The 20,584-nt window shown below is 52.6% G+C and overlaps 1 protein-coding gene across 13 annotated transcripts in view; it reads right to left on the reverse strand.

Annotated features, from left to right (window-relative positions):
• Positions 1–20,584, reverse strand: part of DLGAP2 (DLG associated protein 2) — a 697,194-nt gene that overhangs the window by 535,362 nt on the left and 141,248 nt on the right. For 10 of the 13 annotated variants that reach the window (XM_077884865.1, XM_077884877.1, XM_077884866.1 and 7 more), the window contains one exon: positions 5,442–5,496. In XM_077884865.1, coding sequence (XP_077740991.1) covers positions 5,442–5,496 — 55 coding nt within the window. Of the gene's footprint in view, positions 1–5,441; positions 5,497–15,182; positions 15,303–20,584 lie in introns of those variants that run through there. The other 3 variants (XM_077884869.1, XM_077884863.1, XM_077884870.1) reach the window with 2 other exon arrangements.

Raw genomic sequence — 20,584 nt, forward strand, 5'->3', positions numbered from 1 at the left:
ACTTACCTGCCATCTGCTCTGTGACTGAAGTGCACCTCAGCCTTCACCTCGTCTGTTCCAGTGCCGTTCACCTGACATGCTGAGCACATTCAGCATCCCATGGGGGTAAACGTCCCACATAACTGGATAGCTTTGTGGCAACGGGCCCATCCAGAGTGCTGACCCACCTTGTCCGGAAGCTCCAGGAGCCGCCCTGGTGGCCTGTCCCTGGCACCCCTGGCCCATATGGCTTCTTTGGCACCATATTTGGTAGGAAAGTCACACCTGAGCCAGTAAGGACCTCTTCAGGGTCGCTGTGGAGTCATGTAGTGACTTAGAGTGAACATACCTAGTCACATCCCAGCCAAGTATTTACCAGCCTGTGACCACATGGAAAGTCACACATACTTTTGGATCTACTTCCTCTTCTGCAAGATGAGGTGACATTCCCCATCTCACAGGGATGTTGAAAGACTGGCCAAAAGCAACACAGAAGAGCCTTTTAAGGCCCAAGCACCAGAGACACACAGGGTGCCATGTTCTCTGTCACTGCAGAGCTCAGACCCAACGCTGGGAGACACGGCGACCATGTGCAGAGCTTCAGGAATCACGCCCGCTGGGTGTGAAACTAATGAGCTGGAGTCCTACCCACGCGTGCACTGCCAGCCTCCCTACGCCCCCAGGTGTGGAACCGTGTCCTCTGAGGCAGGGCTGCAGAAAAGCACAAGCTCATTCACTGATTTTCCTGTATGTGCCCATCAGGAGATCAAAAGCTTTGTTAAAACCTCAGCTCTGAAGACACAGGGGACTGGGACGGACCAAACATAATCTCTGCTGCTGTTTCAACAGCTATGCTCCCTCTGCCACTTTGAACTCCAACTGCAAACGGCCCCAGTTGGGTCCATATTTCAATAGCTGTACTCACTGAGGATTCAATAACGTGTAATTAAGTCTACCACCCCACGGGCTTCTAAAGCCTTACAGAATCAGGCATTTAGACTCTATAACCAAATAGAAATGATATGAAATTTGTTCGACCTCTACAGATTTTTGATACTAAATACAAACATTAAACTTCAAGACTTTATTTAGCCGAGACCCAAAACTGAGCAATGTGCCACCACAGGGAGAGCCCACGATGACTGTACTCCGCAGGTGAACACCCCAGGGAAGGACGCAAAGGCAGGAGTCGGTGACAGCCGTGCAGGAGAGCCAGCTCTCACCAGCTCGAGGGGGCAGGGGTCCGAGAACTCCTCTTAGACCCTCAGCAATGAGTGGTGGGAGCACTAGAAGCACAGACACCAAGGCTTCCTGGCCTTGCTCGTGCTGCCAATCACTGACCAGCCTCTTGCGGGCAAGGACCCAGCAACAACAATCAATGATGCCTCTGCCCTCGGTAGAAATCACAGCACACGTCTGCAAACACAGAGAAATCAGCTCCACAAAAATGTATGGAAAATACTTAATATCTTGCTGCCCCAAATTTTATATACAAATTATTTCACATTTTTCATTCCATCAAGTAGGGGTGTAACGCATCTCAAACAATCAAAGTCCACCATGTGTTCCATCCTGGTTCAGTCGCTAATATCAAACTTTGCACAGGTGGTACCGCTGCTTGACTGCAAAATCAATCCATTCTTGAAACTCATTATTCTTAGCAGTGGAACAGGCGGTCTCCTGACCGACATGGGATAAAGGCTGTGCGGCCGCAAGCGTGGGATCAGACCCCTGGCCCACGGTGTAGCCTGAATACAGGAGAGTCTGGTAAGCCCACAACTTTCCCAAACAGCATGGTGATAAAGCACCTCCGCTGATAATCAAGTTCAGGAAGCCTGAGCAGCCAAGAATGAAGTATTTCCCAACCTCCCCACTGCTCAAATTCTCACTGCTCAGGAAACATACATCCATGGTCTATATCTTTTACGGGAGGTTGCCACCGATGTGTTACCTCACCTTGGTCATAGAGAAACTACACCAATGTTACTAGACACGGAACAGCAACAGAGAGATGATGAGCTGCTTACGCCATGAGTCACATGCAGCCAAGAACCAACTTTCCTACTCCCACCAACATCACAGTGGAAACTGCCTATAAAATCTCAAACACGGGGCAGCCCGGGTGGCTCAGCAGTTTAGTGCTGTCCTCAGCCCAAGGCGTGACCCTGGAGACCCGAGATCGAGTCCCACATCGGGCTCCCTGCATGGGGCCTGCTTCTCCCTCTGTGTCTCTGCCTCTCTCTCTGTGTCTCTCATGAATAAACAAATAAAATCTTTTTAAAAAAAAACTCAAACATGGGCTAACTTTAGTGCAGAAAATAGACAACCATAATACAATAATGTTCGTGAAAAAGTCACTGCTTTAAAAAGTTTCTAAACCATACAGGAACGAGCACCATTTTGGGCTATTGTAACTGCATGGTGTCCTGGGGTCCCACCAGAGACCAGAGTTTAGACACAGGGAGCCAGTGTCCACGAAGGGAGGCAGACTGAGTGAAAAACCTGCCTTCATCCACACGTGGGCCAGAGGCAGTGCCCCCAAAACGGAGGTGAGAGAGGGAGGGGCCCAGAGACACCTCAGCAGCAATTCTCATAAAGGCCGGTATGGGATTTGAGTCCAACACAGCTGCTAACAGGCCAACTGTCCACTTGTGTGGCCCACCACACATCAGCCATTCTTCCCTGAGCACATCCTTGCAGCAGGTGCTCATCCTGTGTGCAGACTCAACAGCCAGGCTCTCCAGGGTGGGGCAAGCTGAAGGCAAGATGAAGGGTCAAACAGCGTCCCCGAAACAAGAGAAGAATGGTTGGAAGCAAAGCCTGATGTCAATGGCTTTAAAATGTAAAAACTTTGTGGAAATTTGTGGTTGCACACATGTTTCTCCTTCATGACAAACATGCACTGCCTCCCCAATACTCTGTTCCCGAAAACATGAAAAATAAGGCACTTTGCAGAGGTGGACACAAAAATCACTCCAGCTCTGTGTGTCCTCAACGAAAACTATCACAAGAAATCAAAATACCAAGAGAAAATGATGTTTATCATGTCCGACCCAGAGAAGGACTACTTCTGATGCACGGTCTGATGTCACTCATCATAGGTGGTCATCAGTTCTGCTAAGTACATTAGTTCCGTATCAGTGACAACACCTGAAAAGAGTGTATCTTCTCCCAGGCACTCGGCTATGGCAAACACAGGCTAATGGAGTAAACAGCACTTCAAAAATAACTAAAAAGAAAAAGCAAACAATACGATAGCCACAGCTCATCCCGAAGCTGTCCCAGTCTTTAATTGTGGTAAAAAAACACAATGTAAATTTACCATCTTAACCATTTTTCAGCATACAGTTCAATGACACCACACACGTGTTGCGCAAGCATCTCCACCATCCATCGCCAGAACACTTTTCATCTCTCAACAGTGAAACTCTTTACCCATTCCAACACCGTCTATGATAAAAAATGTGAAAATGCTTCTAATATAACCATTAAGTAAAAAAAAATGTTCATTCAAGTTCATAAGGAATGTTTATGTCATTAAAATGTAAAAACAATAACCATTATATTTGAGTCTAAAGAAATTTCCAAACATTTTCTAAATAATTAAGCAACTTCAGACATACTAGGTCACATGGCATGATAAAAACCAGAACTGGCACATCCTTCAGTTCTGAATGAACTCACACTTTGCCTGAATTATCATTTCAACAGACTCTTCTTTCCTCTCATTTGACATGATTCTTTTCCATCTCGTGCCTACTGTCATAGCCTTGGGTCTTCTAGAACAACTTCTATAATATAAAAACCTTCTAAAGAAAATTGCCTAGCAAATGTCCTCAATATTCAAGTCCTACTGGGAGGAGGCTATCTTGGTTCTAAAGGTTGATTACTTGGATTCTTACAGAAAGTAAATAAAACCTCTCAATTTGGCAGTATTTAATATATTAACTTGAAACTGTCTAAAATGCGGAAAACTCATTTCAACATTTAAAATCCAGTTAGATTCCCACAGAATGGTATTTAATTTTTAATTAATTTTATTATTAATTTTGATGCTTCTCAGAACCAGAGACTTGCCTGGAAGACATAAACGCATCATTCCTTCTTTAAATTGTGTTATAATCACTATTGTTGATGGACACAGTTTACAGAAATCTTTGTTTCTTCATATGTGATCTGTTCATATATTTTCAATATTAACCAAGACTTCCAGAATATACAAAGAGGCCCAAAAAATATGTAATCATGCTCTCCACAAAATTCCCTGTAAGTGTGCTCAAAGCCAATAGAGTTTGAATGGGTGATAACAGAGAACATCCTACAGACTATTTTTGGTAAAACAATGGGGCTGGTGATGTAATCTGTCCATGATCATAAGTAAAAATATAAAGATCCCATTTTTCTCCAAAATAGTGTTTTACACTGGAATGCATAATATAAAATAATAACTTACTGACCATTTAAGAATGAGATTCAGTAACCATACTAGGTAGTTACTATGCTATTTATATTAAAAGCAGAGTAAATCCCAACATGTTCAACTCTTCAGACTCTGACAATGTCCATTATAGTTCATTTTGTTAAAGCTGGAAAACATAAGGAAATGTCTGTACACCTCTGTTTCATACCCAACACAAGTATCCTGGGAGGCAGACAGACCACGTGATCCCAGAAAGGAGCAATTCTCAGAACTAGCCCCTGGCAGAAAAGACAGAGCACCCCGTATCCCCTTCCCAGGACCTGCTATTCCTTTGAAAAAAATGCCCTAAGCGAGAAACCCCCTAGGGGAGAGTAACCAAGACCCACAGGACAGGTTCCACACGATCTTCACATTTGTTTGTTTCTGAACCTTAACACAACAAAGCTCCAAAGCTTTCTTTTCAGGATGGTTTCCCCTCCATCGTGCTTCCTTAAAAGTACTGCAAGCCACCTCATACAACCTCCAGCCACTCACATCTGTGAGAAATCACACGATGTACCATCTCTCACGGTGAGACGCCCATCTCCTGTATTTCCATTGAGACCCTCAAGACTCTAAGGACACACATCCGGCCTGTTCCTACGCTGACTGTAAGGACAGCCCGAGTGCAAACAGACTGCAAACACATTCCCTGCTAGCCAATAATGGCACTCTTCCTCAGGAGGAAGTACAATCAACAAATCATTCTACCTTGATACACATATATTCAACTGCAGAGGACAACCAGTTTCCCTTAAATAATCGAAGACAACAATCACCTAAATCTATTTACTCTGTCAAATGAAAACAGATCTCTGAGCTCATGTTATAACTCACCGCGCAACTCAACAATCCGGTCTATGCTTGTTCCAGTCAATATACGATCTTTCTCTAAGACAGCAGCTAAAAAAAACAAGATGTCTAAACTATGCAATCGTATTTCTCAAATTTCCCACCAACATAAAACCTATCATCTCTAAAGAGGAGAACAAAATCTATTTACCTGTATTCCTGTCTGGTAAGATACAGCAATGCTTCTGCAGAATGCCAGGCAAAACCTGTTTCAAAACATATAAATAAAACACATTTGGTTATTGTGCAGGTTGAGGAAGGTGTTTCATTAACTGCAGCAAGTATTTTTCTAATAAGCCCATTTAGTGTGGCACAGAGTCATCACGCCCAGAATGATCTCACAAATTAAACAATACAGAAAAATTTTTGATGACATACATTTTTTCATCAGAAAGGTTAATCAGGTAGGTGTGCTCATTGTTAATGCTGCTCCAGGATGCTAATGCAGTTCTATTTTATGTACGCCCCTAATGGGTCCTGGGAGCATCTTGAAAGCTGCACTCAAGGGACTCCTACAATAAGGCAAATGGACCCACCAATTTTTGTGATGGCTTTTAAAATATTAGACGCAATTAGAGCCTGAAAGTGGAGGACCGCAGAGGCAGTAGAGCGGGGGGGTCTGCTTCAGAGGGTCTGAGAGAGATGCTTTCATGGAGGATGAGTCACAGAGAGCCACGGGGAAGAAAGAGCTGTGTTTACATTAGCAGTTTGGGAGAAATTATGAAGGAAGTATCTTATTTGATAAGTGAAGGGAAGGTGAAAATAACAGGGAATGGCTTTCCCCAGAAAATCCAGGGCCGCAAGGGAGCGGCAAAGATGGAAAGCATCTGCAATGAAGGGATCTCCGTGGGGATTCGGGATTATGTGTCCTAAACTCAATCAGACTAAAAGCTGAGCTTCCTTCATGAATTCTGCACCGAGGTGACTGCAACCATTCCTCCAAAACTCGCAGCCTGGGAGCAGGCATTCCGTACCCTGGGGCAAGGAGGTCCTGCCTCGGGAAGGAGGGCAGTGCATGGGGCCACAAGCCCACGGCCACCCTCCACCAACTCGTGGTCCAGCCATGCATGCAGCCCATTCTGACAGATGGGGCCAGCGGTCCCTCCATGCCTCTCCTCCGTGCCCCCTGCCCCATCTTCCCTCCCTCCACACCCAGGAAAGAATAATTCCTACCCAGGCCAAGTATAATCCATTGCACACAAAATAGTATTACCAATTTCCTACTCTAAACAAATATAAAAGACGCAGAATAAAGCAATAATCAAATACAAATGCAGTAAATACAAAATGTGGAATTAAAAGTTCAAAACTATGTCTCTTACGTGTGCAATGAGTTAGCTGGGACACAGAACAACAGCTGTGGGACAATCAGGGACCAACGAAGCAAGAAACCTGTACAGGACACAGGACAGTGTCAACACCTAACTCCACCGCCCTGCACCCAGCATCGAGGTTAATCATTAGCCAGGTCTGAACCCGGCATCATCCTGGCACGATTCTCTCCCTCACCAGCCCCTGGCTTTCAAGGTCCAGAAAGGAAATAAATACACAGTCACGCACACATGCATGTTACACACATGTGCACACACACACCTGGGCTCATGGATCTTCATTCCTCCTCATTACATGGCCGATACACTTATATTTCCAATACAGCAATTTCCAAAAAAGTCTTACAAGTTAACACCAGGCCTGAGAAACCATGTCCCTCAAAGGAAAGGAATGGTCCCGTAAGTTGTAAACACGTGCACATCACGAGATCCACGTGGAGCCAGCGGGTGTGAGTCACCACAGTGAGATCAGACCACGTCCTGCAGTGCACCCCCTGACCGTACAGCCTCCCGGGCCTCCACCACCTGGGCCACCCCCAGGGGAAGCCGGGGGGCCCTGCACTGCTCTCTGGACCGCAGTCTCCTGAGTGAGATCATCAAACACACTGCTTCTGGGTTAAGTGTCCTGAGGAATTAGTGCGGAAATGTGCAGAACGGAGGTAAGTGGCTTCCCCAGGGCCAAGCTGAGCTCCAAACTCCACAGCTGACTCCATTCCTCATGCATGTCTTCAAGAAGAAGCACACGTGGAGTCTGGATCTGCCACATGCGGTGCCACCCGGCCCCCAGCTCTGGCTGCTGGTGTCATCCGGATGACATGAACTCAACAGGAGAGTGAGGGCCCCGCAGGTCAGAGGTGCACATGAGGTGATGTGTAAACACAGCAGCAGGAAGGGCGGGAGGCGGGCACGGAGCCTGGGGCCCGGGCTGGCTCTGCACTCTCTGGACGGGGCAGCTCTCCCTTGGTGCCCAGGACTGCGGGTAGTGTACAGAACCACAGGACAGGCCTGCGGTGCCTGGGGGTGCTGCCCAACGTGAGGGTTCCCAGCTGGGCAGGGACACATGCTCCACGGGCACCTTCTGGAGAAGAAGACCCTCTCCCGAGGCCCGGTCATGCCCTGGCAATCACAGCACCCCACCGGGGCAGCAGGGGTGTCTGTGTCATAGGGAAGAAAGAGCTTGGGAGCCACGATGTAGACAAATGCACAGGTCAGCACATGTGGCTCTATACCCACAAATGCACAGGTCAGCACATGTGGCTCTATAACCGCAGCAACTCCCACGCAGGTGGCCCGCCCCTGCCTGGTGATCCCTGCACCCAGCTCCGCCCCAGATGCCACCCTGGCTCCACCCCCATAGCACCCCCATAGCACCTGTCAGGACAGGTCCCACCGAGGCAGCGCCCCTGCCCTCTGCCACCGCGTCCCTGGGAACCAGTCATGTGGCCCGTCACATGCCCTCAAGCAGGGGACATGAGGACTTGTAGACGTCAATGGCAGGCAATTAGTGCTCAGCACGGCAGCCACTCCCAGTCCTCCCGGGTCCTCCTGCTGCGGCCACAGGGACCACACAGGGCAGGCTGGGCCACTTCGAGCTGAGGGTGGAGGAGCGGGACTGACAGGGCACCGTCCTCCCCACGGGTCCACACAAAGGAGCAGAAGGGACACAATTGGCCTTCCGGCCCTGCGGACTCACAGGCTCCACAGGACTGGCTGTTCTGGGGCCGTACCCACAGGCCGGCACCGGGGGCAGTGCACCACGCACACAGCAGGGGGGCGGGGGGGGGGCGGGGGGACCCACCAAACACAGTAGCCGACACCCGAGCCTCCAGGAGCCCGGCCCAAGGGGCCGCGGCCACGACGCCCACAGCACGTGCGCTAGGACGCGGCTGCCGCACACCCTCCTCCTGGCCTTAGCCCACAGCTGCCAGCTCACAGGTCCTCCCACAGCACCCAGCTCAGGGTCATCCTACCTTGCCCCAGGCCCACGGCAGGCACCCACCCAGGCCGGCTGCACCTCACCTCAACGTCGGGTCAAGGGCACAGGGGCGGGTCTGGGTGGGTGTGAGGCTACAGTGAGCCTTGCACACGGTCCCACATCCTGAAGACCAAGTGTTCACAGACCGGGATGCCCCCTCACTGGTGACGCAGGCTGCACAACACACTGTCTTTGGTGCGCACAACAGCCCGGGTGTTGTAGCACAGGACAGAGCCCGAGACTCTAGAGTCAGGATCTCTGCTCTGCAGCGAGTCACACAACCCTCAGCGTACTCGGTGTGGCACGTCAGAGATTCCCACGGGCCCAAAGGGGGACTCTCTGCGTCACAAAGTGGCAAAGCAGCATCGTCTAGCTCAGAGAGGCGCACACACCTCGCGTGCCTCAGCACCACCTGGGGCCGGGAACACAGCGGCTGGCCGCAGGCCGGGGAGCCCCAGAGCCTGTGCACACAGCGCCCGCGGCCGGCAATCCCGTGCCTCAGAGAGAAGGGACAAGGACGCTTGGGGAGGTGACGCATGCATCCCTGACCTTGACCATGAGGGTGACAGGCATGTACTGCTGAACTCCTCAAACCGTACGTGTCAAGTGGTGCAGGTCCTTGTGTATCAATCATATCTCAACAAGATTTCTGTTCCAAATTTTCCATGAATGTCCCTGTGCCTTTAAACAAGGAGGCACACGGACGTGCAGAACCCACCCTCCCACAAGGCTGCCGTGTGACCTCGACACTCCCTGGCTGGGAAACGTGCTGGCAAACCTGCGGCCCCAAAGCCTCAAGCAGACACGGCCATGCAGGCCACAGATCCATCCCTGCGATGCACACGGTGAGTCGTGGGTTTCTGTTGGCAGAGCGGCGACGTAGACTCACCCAAAAGGACAGAACGTGTGAGGAGCGCCTATGAAAAAGTCTTCAACGTACGTTTGACAGAGGAGGAGCAGAAACGGGCCTTCCTTGGCCCAGACACAAATTTAGGATCCGACCATCTCCAAAGACAGCTGCTGTGGGGCCTCGGCACGTCAGAGGTCTGGCGGGTCCAGGGCAGGTGTGGGGCGGCTGTGGGCGGGCTGTGCCAGGCCCCTTCCCCACAGCCTGGGACCAAGCCAGGGGGACAGCGCACCGAGGCTGGACACAGGGAAGCTCGTCACAAAGCTCGCACCTGGACAGCTGGGCAGTCAGCTGCCCCTGCCCTCGCCCTCCCCAAGCAGGGCACCCAGACACCCTCCTCTGAGAAACAAAACAGGCCAAGAGGACACGCCTCCTGTTGACACAGGCCTTCCAGTTAGAACTGGCTTGCCACGCGGTCTCGCTGCAGAAACTCCACCAGCCAACAAGCCCTGTCTACCCATCAAACATACACTCCGCATGAATGCTTAGCTGGGTGTCAGACTAAATGTTGGTAAATTGCATTTAAATTATGGTCTCATTCATTTGGGGAATATAAAAAATAGTGAAAGGGAATAAAGGGGAAAGAAGGAAAAAACGAGTGGGAAATATCAGAGAGGGAGACAGAACATGAGAGACTCCTAACTCTGGGAAACGAGCTAAGGGTAGTGGAAGGGGAGGTGGGCAGGGGGATGGGGTGGCTGGGTGATGGGCACTGAGGGGGGCACTTGATGGGATGAGCACTGGGTGTTATTCTAATATGTGGCAAATTGAACAGCAATAAAAAATAAATTTGTAAAAATTAAATAAATAATAATGTCATTATTTATTTTTAATAATATTAATGCTTAATGTCTGACCCTTTGTGAAGACTCACAGCTGAGGGTGCTCATTCGCTTGAAGAGACCCCCACACTTTGAGAGGGACCAACAAGATGAGAGGGAACGGAAACATTATCAGAAACAACATTTTCAAAATGATAATATCACAGAAAGACAGGAGAGGTTTTGCCTGTGACCCCAAAATAGGACACTCTGCTTATAAAAGGGAAATTTATATAATAAGAAACACAGTTTTTGGAAATTAAAACAAAAGGGAAATAAAACTCTTTAAAAACAGTTGAAAAAGAAATTCAAGAAGTATCCCAGAATATACAGAAAAAATACATAAAGAGTTAGGGGGAAAAAAAAACATTTTTTAAAAAAAGGAGAGAAGAATCACCTGTTCGTCGTGGGGGGCATGCCACCTAGCCAGTGGGAGTGCCCCAGAGACAAGGGCCTGAGACAGGAACAGGGTCACGCAAACATTCAGAAGGACCCAATTCCAGCCCCAGTGGGCCTGCTGAGCACCTGGCACAGTCCACACACAGCGACCAGCCTACGTCATCCTGAACACGTAGAACACAAGGGCGGTCCCAGACTCAATCACAACACTAAATTCTGGATGCTGGAAAATGCAGGAACAGTGTTTCAGAAATTCTGGGACAGAAAGAGAAGATGCCATCATATCAGCCGAGCAAGACACAGCATGACCCCGGTCCTGGGAGGAGAGCTGCTGGAGCTCTCGGCTGCCGCAGACTCAAAGGGCCTAGGGGGCGGCGGGGGGGGTGGGTGGGTGGTAGCACTCAGGTGGACAGGTCCTGAGATGGTGCCCTGCCATGGCCTCTGGGGTGGGGGTGGGGGGAGAAGCACAGAGGAGAGAGATAAATAGGGTGAAGTCAGGAAAGACTAATCCTGCTTATTATTTTTTAATGGCAATTAACAATAAATAAAATAAGTCACCAAATAAAAAGGCAAAGGAGGCTACAAACTGAGTGTGATGTAAGTAGTGAGCGCTGTGATGGGATGAGCACCGGATGTTCTACTATATGTTGGCAAATGGAATTTAAAATTTTTAAATGTAAAACAAAAAAAAAAAAAAGATTTTTTGTTAAAAAGAAAAGAAAAAAGTACTAAGCACTGATTTACCCAAACATGGGGGAATGAGCACATGGTGTGCAGCAGGAGGGGAGGGACGGAGAGGTAGCGCCTCCCACACCCACTTCACATGAAACGCTGGCATTTCCAGCGGGACAGAAAAGGCTTCGGCATAGAGTGAAGACGCCCTGGTGCCGAGGCCCCGCCTGCCAGCTCAGGGTGCGGGGTGGCTGGCTGAGTCGGTGCCCACCCCCAGGCTCCCCTGGACCCGTCCGTCCTCCAGACACGGCCTGATGAGGCTCCACGCAGCGGGCAGGAAGTGCATGATGTGCACAGACTCGGGACGGCTTCACGGTCCAAATCTCCCGCACGCCAGATGCGCGTCCCTTTGGGTTGAAGCATGACCTATGAGGTGCTCTGCAAACACACAAGAACTCCTGGAGACTCACCACTTGAAGGGTTTCTGATTCTACACTCTATTCTGTGTAACAAAAAGATAGATGTCAATAAAAAATTAAAAATCAACTTCCCGGACAGAATGAACAGGTCCCCTTCACAGCCACGGCATTAAAACCACCACGGTGCACCGCGTGCTCCTTTCGAAGCAAAGGCTTCACTGAGGTGGCGGCAGACGCAGCTCAGGGTGCGTGAGCAGAGCGAGCTGCAGGCCGGCGGCCAGGGTGACAGGACACGGGGAAACACACGCGTGTGGGGGGCTGCCTGCATGGGACAGGAACCCCGCAGCTCTTCCCCACGCTGTGATCCCACCGTGGCCATGATGGGAACAGGCGAAGGACCACATCTGCACAAACTTTCACACCCCTGTACGCGACTGCTCGATCCAAACATCAGCAAACAAAGCTGTTCCCCAGGGCAGCCCGGGGGGCTCAGCGGTTTAGCGCCGCCTTCAGCCCAGGGTGTGATCCTGGAGATCTGGGATCGAGTCCCACATCGGGCTCCCTGCGTGGAGCCTGCTTCTCCCCCTGCCTCTGTCTGCGCCTGTCTCTCTCTCTCTCTATGTGTTTCTCATGAATAAATAAAAGTCTTTAAAAAAAAAAAAAAAAAAGCTGTTCCCCACACCATAGAGCAAACGTCCCACAGAGTACGAGGTTGTGCCTGAGATTTTAGGGGAACAAGGGAAACCCCAAAGTCAGTGGCAGAGCTCTCACAGGCAGCACGGAGGTGCAGGTGCCACGCGGCCAAGCCACGTAGAGGTCAGGATCCCCAGGCCGTGCTCGTCGATACTCTGCTGACATCACAGCAGCGGCACCTGCCACCCAGCAGAGGCCACAACTCCAAGCAAAGCTGCACAGCCGACTTGGGCGAGGAGGCCACCACACACCTGGAGCCGCGGAGGCCCCAGGGCCGCCCACTCCGGAAGCCTGGGCGCACTCCGCGCGTCCCCAAACCAAGGAGCAACATTTCCAGTGGAGGGCCAGGCATCGTGGGAGCTGCGGGGTAGCCCACCCCACTTCTGAGGCGCCGGGCGCAGGCCGCGTTCCACCCTGAGGGGACTGTTCTCTGAAGCGAGGGCCAGGGGCCCAGGTGGCCACGTCCACACACTCAGCAGAGCTGGCTCGTGACGCATCTCAGGGAGCCGTCCTCGTGTGGAAATGCCCGTGAACGGCAGACTCACAGGATGACACCGTTTCTCCTCGACACCCTCAGAGGCATTCTCAGGGTGACCACAGCCGCCACAGCCCTGTGCGCCCTCCAGCTGGAAACGCCCGCCCCCCGTATGATATCACGCCAGCGAGGTGATATGTCCAGCTGTGTCCTTGACTGGCCACAGGCTGCCCCGACGGGCGGTGCATCCGAGCTGCTTCCAGAAGCGATGACCCCTGCAGTGTGAGGGCACCATGCAGTCCCCTGAGCGCCCACACACCCCCAAAGGTGGAGGAAGGAGGGCTCCACCCCACGGCAGGAGCCAGGCCACCTCAGCATCCTTGTCACCCTCAGACAGGAGATGAACCAGCAGCTCCCTAGCTCCTGGACAACCCCGAGGCCCCAGCCTGCGGATGCAGACCATCTGGCCTCTCAGCGTCAGTAAGTGCATGAGCCACTTTCTAGCGCTGGATCCCAGGTCAGGGAAGGAGGGGGTAGGTGGCTGTGATGGGTGCACGCACAGGTGAACCTGCTGCTCAGGACCTCCGCAAGTAGCCACTGACAAACCCACACCCACAGTGGTGGGATGCCCAGAGCAAACATCCTCAGCAGTGCCTCCTGGTGACCTGTGTGCTGAGCAGCCCCCAATGACACCTGGGTGCTGTCCAAACCCAGCAGGTGACCCCCATGGGCGCAGGGGTTAAGAACGGCCCCAGGGACTTGTCCCAGCCAAAGCACCTCCTGCTCACCCCCCTGCTGCACCTGCCCAGCTCACTGTGCCCCATGGGGCTGAGTGCACGCGGCCCCGAACTACCGCATGGACGGCTCAGCCCAGGCTCACACTGTGAGGGACAGGGACACAGGTAGGCTGGAGCCACTGTCCCTGAGCACGACCAGGGACGGGGAGGGGCCCATCCACATGCACTCACCTGGCCCCTGGATTGTTCCCTAATTCTTGCCGGATGACCCTTTCCAGTCCCGAATCCCGCTTCCCATGGGCACCCCCTAGGAGGACCAGGGTGCAGGAGATGGCCATTTGGTGGGACAGCCAGCCAGCAGCTGCCAGGACACTGGAGGCTCAGAACCCAGGTGTCAAACCACAGAAACCAGCGGTGCCGTCCCCTGACAAGGACAGGTGAGAGGAGGGGCTGCAGGGCTGGCCCAGCTGGAGCAGCAGGGCCTCGGGCACCATCACTCTCTCTGCTCAAACTCCCAGAAACTTCCTTCATGCTCCTGCCGCCAACAGAGGCCAAGCCTGGCAGATGCCTCCTCAACACTGTGCCCTGCATCTGTCCCCATCTGGCAGCCAGCATCTCAGGTGCTCATGCCGGGCCCTCCCACAGAAGGTCGGCTCAGAAGACACCTGATCTGGAAAAGTGGCTCCAGGCTCATGGGGTGCTGACGGGGTCTTTGGGATCTAGAAAACGAAACCCCACACGTCACCCTGCCTTCCAGCCTCTGGAAGGGTCAAACACCCCATTTCTGAACATCCTGGGGCCGCACTGGGTGTGGGCCTCCGGCCAGGAAACCCAACCCACACATGCTTGGGACAAAATGACAACACCCATTTTGAAGGAAAAGTGACCGAGAAAAGTTGCAGGCGTTTCCATTCTCCTAAGAGAGGCCATTTCACTTAATTTTACAGAACATTTATCTGAGCTTAAAAATAGCAGAAATTAGCACATAGCGAGTTTGGACCGGCTGCTTCACCAACCCTGCCCTCCACACTCGTTTTCCTATTCCTAAATCCCAGTAACTGTCAATTGACGAAATTAAGGACGTAGCCCCTAATTAAGAGCTTAGACTCCTGTCAACAGCTCTGAAAAGGCCTCACAACTCAAACTATGAGAAGAGACATCATTTCTCAGTTTTTTTTTTTTTTTTACTGAATTGCCGGGACAGCAAGGAGTCACTGAAGTTATGGGTCATGTGGCCCCGCTGCTGGGCTGGCCTCTGACTGTAGGGCACGAGTGTCCCAGGGACTCGGGTGCACGGAGCCACGGCCGGTCAGAAGCCCGGGGAGTGTCAAGGTGTTCTGACGCGGTCCTGACAACCGGTGACTGTGTTCCCTGGAAGTCCAGGAACATCCGCGTGCTGATGTGCTTCCCGGGAAGCACTATCCCCGGCACCTGCCCGCCACGCCCTGGCCCGACCCACAGACCCTGTGCCCATGCAGGAGGTGCTGCCCCATTTCACGAGCCTCCACCATGAATCCTGGTGTCTCCTGGGGCCTCAGGTCCGAGCACAGAGGACACAGCACCGGATCCTCCCTGTCACTGCCCAACCCCAGTCCTAAACCCCGGACCCTGTGCACCCCCTTCCCGGGACCCCAGGTCACACCCACCACTGCTGACACATAACCATGTGCACATCTCACATGATTGTGACATTCATGTGCCCCCCACACAAATGACCTCCCACCCCCTAGGCCCCCTGCTCGCTTGTGACTGCACCATCCCCTGCTTGGGCCTCAGCCTCGTCCAGCGGGCCCCAGGCCTCCGCTGCTAGCCTGCGCCCACTGCAGCTGACCCTGGCAGGCCCCTGCGGCCCACCGCTGCCCCGGCCCCCCAAGTACCCTCACATCCTCCTGACAGGCCTGCTGGCTTCACCCTCATGGACCCATAATGGGGCAGCACAAACACAGGTGATCTTCATCGTGGTCTCGGCCTGGAACACTCTGACGATTCCTCGGAGGGAGGCCCGGGGCAGATGGCCCTGTGTAACCCAGTCCCTAAACTCCCCAAAGTCCCCAAGCTGTGTGGCAGGAGCTCCTGACCTCAGCCCCACTCCAGGGCCCTGGCCACCCCAGCCCTTTATTGTTCTTCCAGCTGCCGAGCACACCACAGGGCCCTTGTACGGCTGCCCTCTGCTGGCACGCTCTCCTCTCAGTGGCTCACTTCAGGTTCCCACAGAAGCTTCCTCTTCCGAGAGCCTCCCCCACTTCCCAGCAACGCTCTGCTCTGGCTCTGCACCTGGTCCTTCACCACATTCCCTCGCAGTCTGACGGCTCTGTGCTCTCTGGCTACGCGGCAGGAGCAGGAGCTCCGTGGAGGCAGGACTGTCGGTGGGGTCCTATGGTGACCACTGTGCCCACAGCTGTGCTTGGCATGTGGGGGGAGGGGTCCGCAGACTCACGCAAACAGGAGTAACAGTGAACTTCCCAGGTCCTACCCTGTTAGCCCAGTCCATGCCATGGCCCATCACGCACTGAGGGCAGCAGGGTCGGCTGTGTCTGGCATGGGCTCTTCCCTGCTGCCCCCGAGCAGCATGGGGGCCTCCCAAGGACACCCTCTGCAGCAGGATATCTGACCAGCAGGAACTCTGTGGCTGTGGGCAGACCCACAGCTGGGACAGGGCACAATGGCAGGGCTGGCCCGGGCCTGGCATGTCCACACCACACACCTGCTCTCACTGTGGCCCCACCTTGTGACAGTCCGTCTCAGGCGGGACACACAAAGCGCCCACGGTCTGGAGCACCTACTGTCCGGGCACCCGCCATCCAGGGCACCTGCCTTCTGGAACACCTGCCATCTGGGGCACCCACCATCCAGGGCACCTGCTGTCTGGGGCACTTGCCATCCGGGGCACCCACCATATGGAGCACCCGCTGCGATCCCTGGGGGCAAGGAGCCAGCACTCACACTGACTGGTGCCCAGGCTTCTCCCACAAGAAACGAGGGGTTTCTGCTGTCACTGTTTTGATGCAAAGCTGAAGTCCTATGACCGTACCTGTGGGGAGAAGCACAGCCTCCGCCCCTGCATGGAGAAGCAAGAAGCTTTACTACCACGACCAGGCCCTCACCTGAGGCCACGTCTCCCAACACAGCAGCGCTAGCACTCCGCGGGGACAGAGGAATCCTCCTCTTAGTACCTGCTGAGGGGAGCTCTGACGTCCCAGAATGAGTGCTGGGACCATGAAAAGGCGTGCTGCGGGCCTGGCAGACCGCCAGGGGGAGGCCCCGGGGGAGATGGCCCTGTGTCACCCAGCAGCCTCGCAGAGCTAGAGCACCGAGCACGGAGCTGGCTCTGTACACATTTTCACGAAGAGCGGAGAGCTCATGAATGCACAGACAGATGAGAGGGCAGGTGGACTCGGTCCTGAGCCACAGCGTCCCGCCTGGAGGGCTGACTCCTGCTAGAAGGCTCCTGCCACCGCTTCCCGGGGCTGGGGGCTGGCACCGGGGCAGCGCCTGGACAGCAGGTCCTCGCCCAGGACCGTGGGACCAGCTATTACCAACACCCTCTGCCCTCACATTTCTCTACTTCTCTACTGTAGACAAGGGTGCATATTGGTTCCATCCATTTAATTAAATTTAATTAAATTTATTTGCAGTGTAAGAAAATTTGAGTGCACAGAGCATACGTAACTGAGATAAATCACAAGTGCATGTTCTTTTAATCGATCATCTTGGCACGGTTAAAACACATGAAACAATCCTTCAAGGTGATTCCAGACCATTTTTCTTCCATTCTATTCAACAGAGAAATGTATTAGTTGGGGCTCTATGGAGGAACACAACCGGCTGGGCAACAAGACAGATACATGAACGTATGTTGTGCATGTGTGTACACAGTGGCTTCTTGGCCCCCAGATCCGCGTGAACACCTCACAACACACCACCTCCTGGCAGCAGTGAGCACGGTGGTAACGACGGCCTGCATCCCTGCCTCCAGCATTTGGGGTTGGAAATGAAATTCTAGGTCATATGCTAGTCCAATGTTTACCTCCTGAGGGACATGCACCAGCCACAGGTGTGAGGGCTCCTTCCCCCACGGCCTCGCCTACACCTGCTTCTTGCTGGGTTTCGACAGCAGCCATCCTGTGGCAGCACCTGTGAGCACTCACGCACCGTCCCGTGTGCTGCCCCCCACGCACACCACACAACCTTGTGCACCTGCGGCCCCACGGTGGAGCCCCCAGCACATTCCCCTCCCTGGCTCCCAGGCGGCCTGGACCATGCTGCCTTTTATTTCAAATTCCCTTTGTGGTGAGACTCTTGTCTTCGGAGCACTTTGTCGTGTATGTTAGACACTCCCAGGCCACCGCAGCCTGCTGTGTCCCCCAGAACCGCCACATGCTTAGCACCACCCATCCCACGCCCGCTTGGGGATGGAGACACGTGTGTAGAGGAGTCCGATGTGCACCCTGCTGTGGGTCCCCAAGGCCGGGGACTTCCCTCTCCTTTGTGGCCCCAGCAGATGCCTGCATTTGGCAGGAGTGTCCACCTGCCAGCCTGCCTGCAGTCCTGACCCCTGGGGAGAACGGATGCCCCCAGAGGAAACAGTCATGGGCGACCAGGGAGGTTCCTGGGGTTTCTCTGTCCTACACACACTGGATTAACAGCGGCACCATTTAAATTCCCTGCACTACCTGACCTTTTGGACACTCAGATTCTCAACCCCACCAGTAACCTTTCTTCACTTTTCTATGGAATTTTTTTTTCCAAATTAAGCCAGGATGGAACACCCTCCTTGACTCCTTCATCACAAAGGCCTCATGCCCGTAACCAGATGCAGCCCCCGGCGGGCTGTGTCCTGCCTTTCTCATACCTGCAAAAAAACACAAATTCTTCCTTGAGCATTTGAAGGGCAGCTCTGGGCTGGAGGGAGTGACGGCAGACACCCCAAGCCTCTCCCCAGAAGTAGTGCGTCGTGGGGAGGGAGGGGAGCAGACCTGCAGGCATGACAGCAGCAGAACAGAAGAGGGAAGAAATGCACAGAGAAGCACAGGGACAGGAAGGCGACTCAGAGGCCTCCTTGGAGAAAGTCCGAGGGGAGAGGCCAGGCAGAAGGAGCCCTGGGGCTCCAAGTCCAGGGCAAGGACAAAACAGACAGGGGTGCAGCAGGTTGGTCAAGGGTGGACACAGTGTGCTCACAGGAGGGAAGGCGTGGGCCCAGAGGCTTGTGCAGAGCAGAGTTCCAGGATCTCAGAGTTTAGGTTCCATCCCACAGAGACAGAGAGGCTTTGAAAACCCTGAGACCTGACAACCAAGTGTGCATCTTGCAACAAGGACTCAGGGAGTGTGTGGGCAGGATGTAAGTCCTGGGTCTGTCCTGACTAGTCCCCAGGCTCGAGTTCCTCCACGTGGGATATGGACAGTGGGCTGGGCGACACATGGATAGAGTAGGGAAGACCCCTTCACCAGACCCCGGGAAGAAACATGACCTTAAATGGGGCTGAGAAAAAAAAAAATGGGGCTGAGTAGAGAAGTAAGGCAGGAAAGGGATTTATCCAAAGAAAACAAGACACTAACTTAAAAGATACTTGCACCTCGAGGTTTACTGCAGTGTTATTCACAAGAGCCAAGACACAGAAGCGTCCCAAGTGCCCATGGACTGATGAATGGATAAAGATGTGGTCTATACACAATGGAACATGACTCAGTCATCACAAAGAATGACATTTTGCCATTTTCAATGACATCGATGGACCTAGAGGGTATTATGTTAAGTAAAATAAGTCAGAGAAAGACAAATACCATATGATTTCACTCCTATGTAGAATTTAAGAAATAAAATCAAAAAGGGGATATAAACAGGGGCACCTGGGTGGCTCAGTCATTTAAGTGCCTTCAGCTCAGGTCATCTTAGGGTCCTGGGATCAAAGTCCTATGTTGGGCTCCCTGCTCAGGGAGGGGTAGTCTGCTTCTCACTCTCCCTTCACTCTTACCCACTGCTCACATGCACACATGCATGCATGCCTTCTCTCTCTCTCAAGTAAAATTTCTTAAAAATAGAGAGATAAAGAGACTTTTAACTCTAGAGGGGAGGTAGGTGGGGGAATGGGAATCAGGTGATGGGGATGAAGGAGCACACCTGTTGTGACGAGCACCAGGAGACGTACAGACATGATGAATCACTCTGTCCTACACCAGATACTAACACTATACTGTACGTCAACTACACTGCAATAAGAAGAAAGAATTTGAGGGGACTCCTATTTGTGATCTTCCATTAGTCTAGAACTGTGTTTTCCAAATTCTATTTCCTTGAGGGAAGAGAGAGTTTCAGGATCAAAGAAGATGAAGGAATACTAAATACCAATCACATGCTCACCTTGGTGACTCGTGATAATTAGCATATTGAGGACTTTTTAAAGTCCTGCACAAAAGACTTCTACTCTGATATGGGATGAACTCTGTTACTGCTTAAAGTCAGGTAACTTTCCTTAAATGTTTCTATCAGAAACTAAACATCTCTGGATCGTTACTCTAAACTTCTGTGCAGCCGAGTGATGGAAATGTGGTGACCTCTGCAGTGTCCTAAGCCAGCTCTGCCTGGCTCTGGCTCATTACACACCCGGCACGACGCCCAACAGCGAGTCTGTGGGAGGTGAGGGAGCAGCCCCGAGCTGCTACAAGAGAGCCCTCAGGGCAGGCGAGGGCAACGCCATTAGGGCTTGCCTGATGGTGGAAACAGGATTCTGCCTAGACCCCAGCTGGAAAGCTCTTCTTCCTACAGAAATGAGCAGAATGGATCCACCCTATCAGCACGGTCTACACTACTCACAGTCAGCTCGTAACACAGCAACAGACAGAGATGGAGACTGAAGAGGACATGTAA

Source organism: Canis aureus, chromosome 36 (assembly GCF_053574225.1).
Source record: "Canis aureus isolate CA01 chromosome 36, VMU_Caureus_v.1.0, whole genome shotgun sequence".
In the NCBI taxonomy this organism is placed as follows: Eukaryota; Metazoa; Chordata; class Mammalia; order Carnivora; family Canidae; genus Canis; species Canis aureus.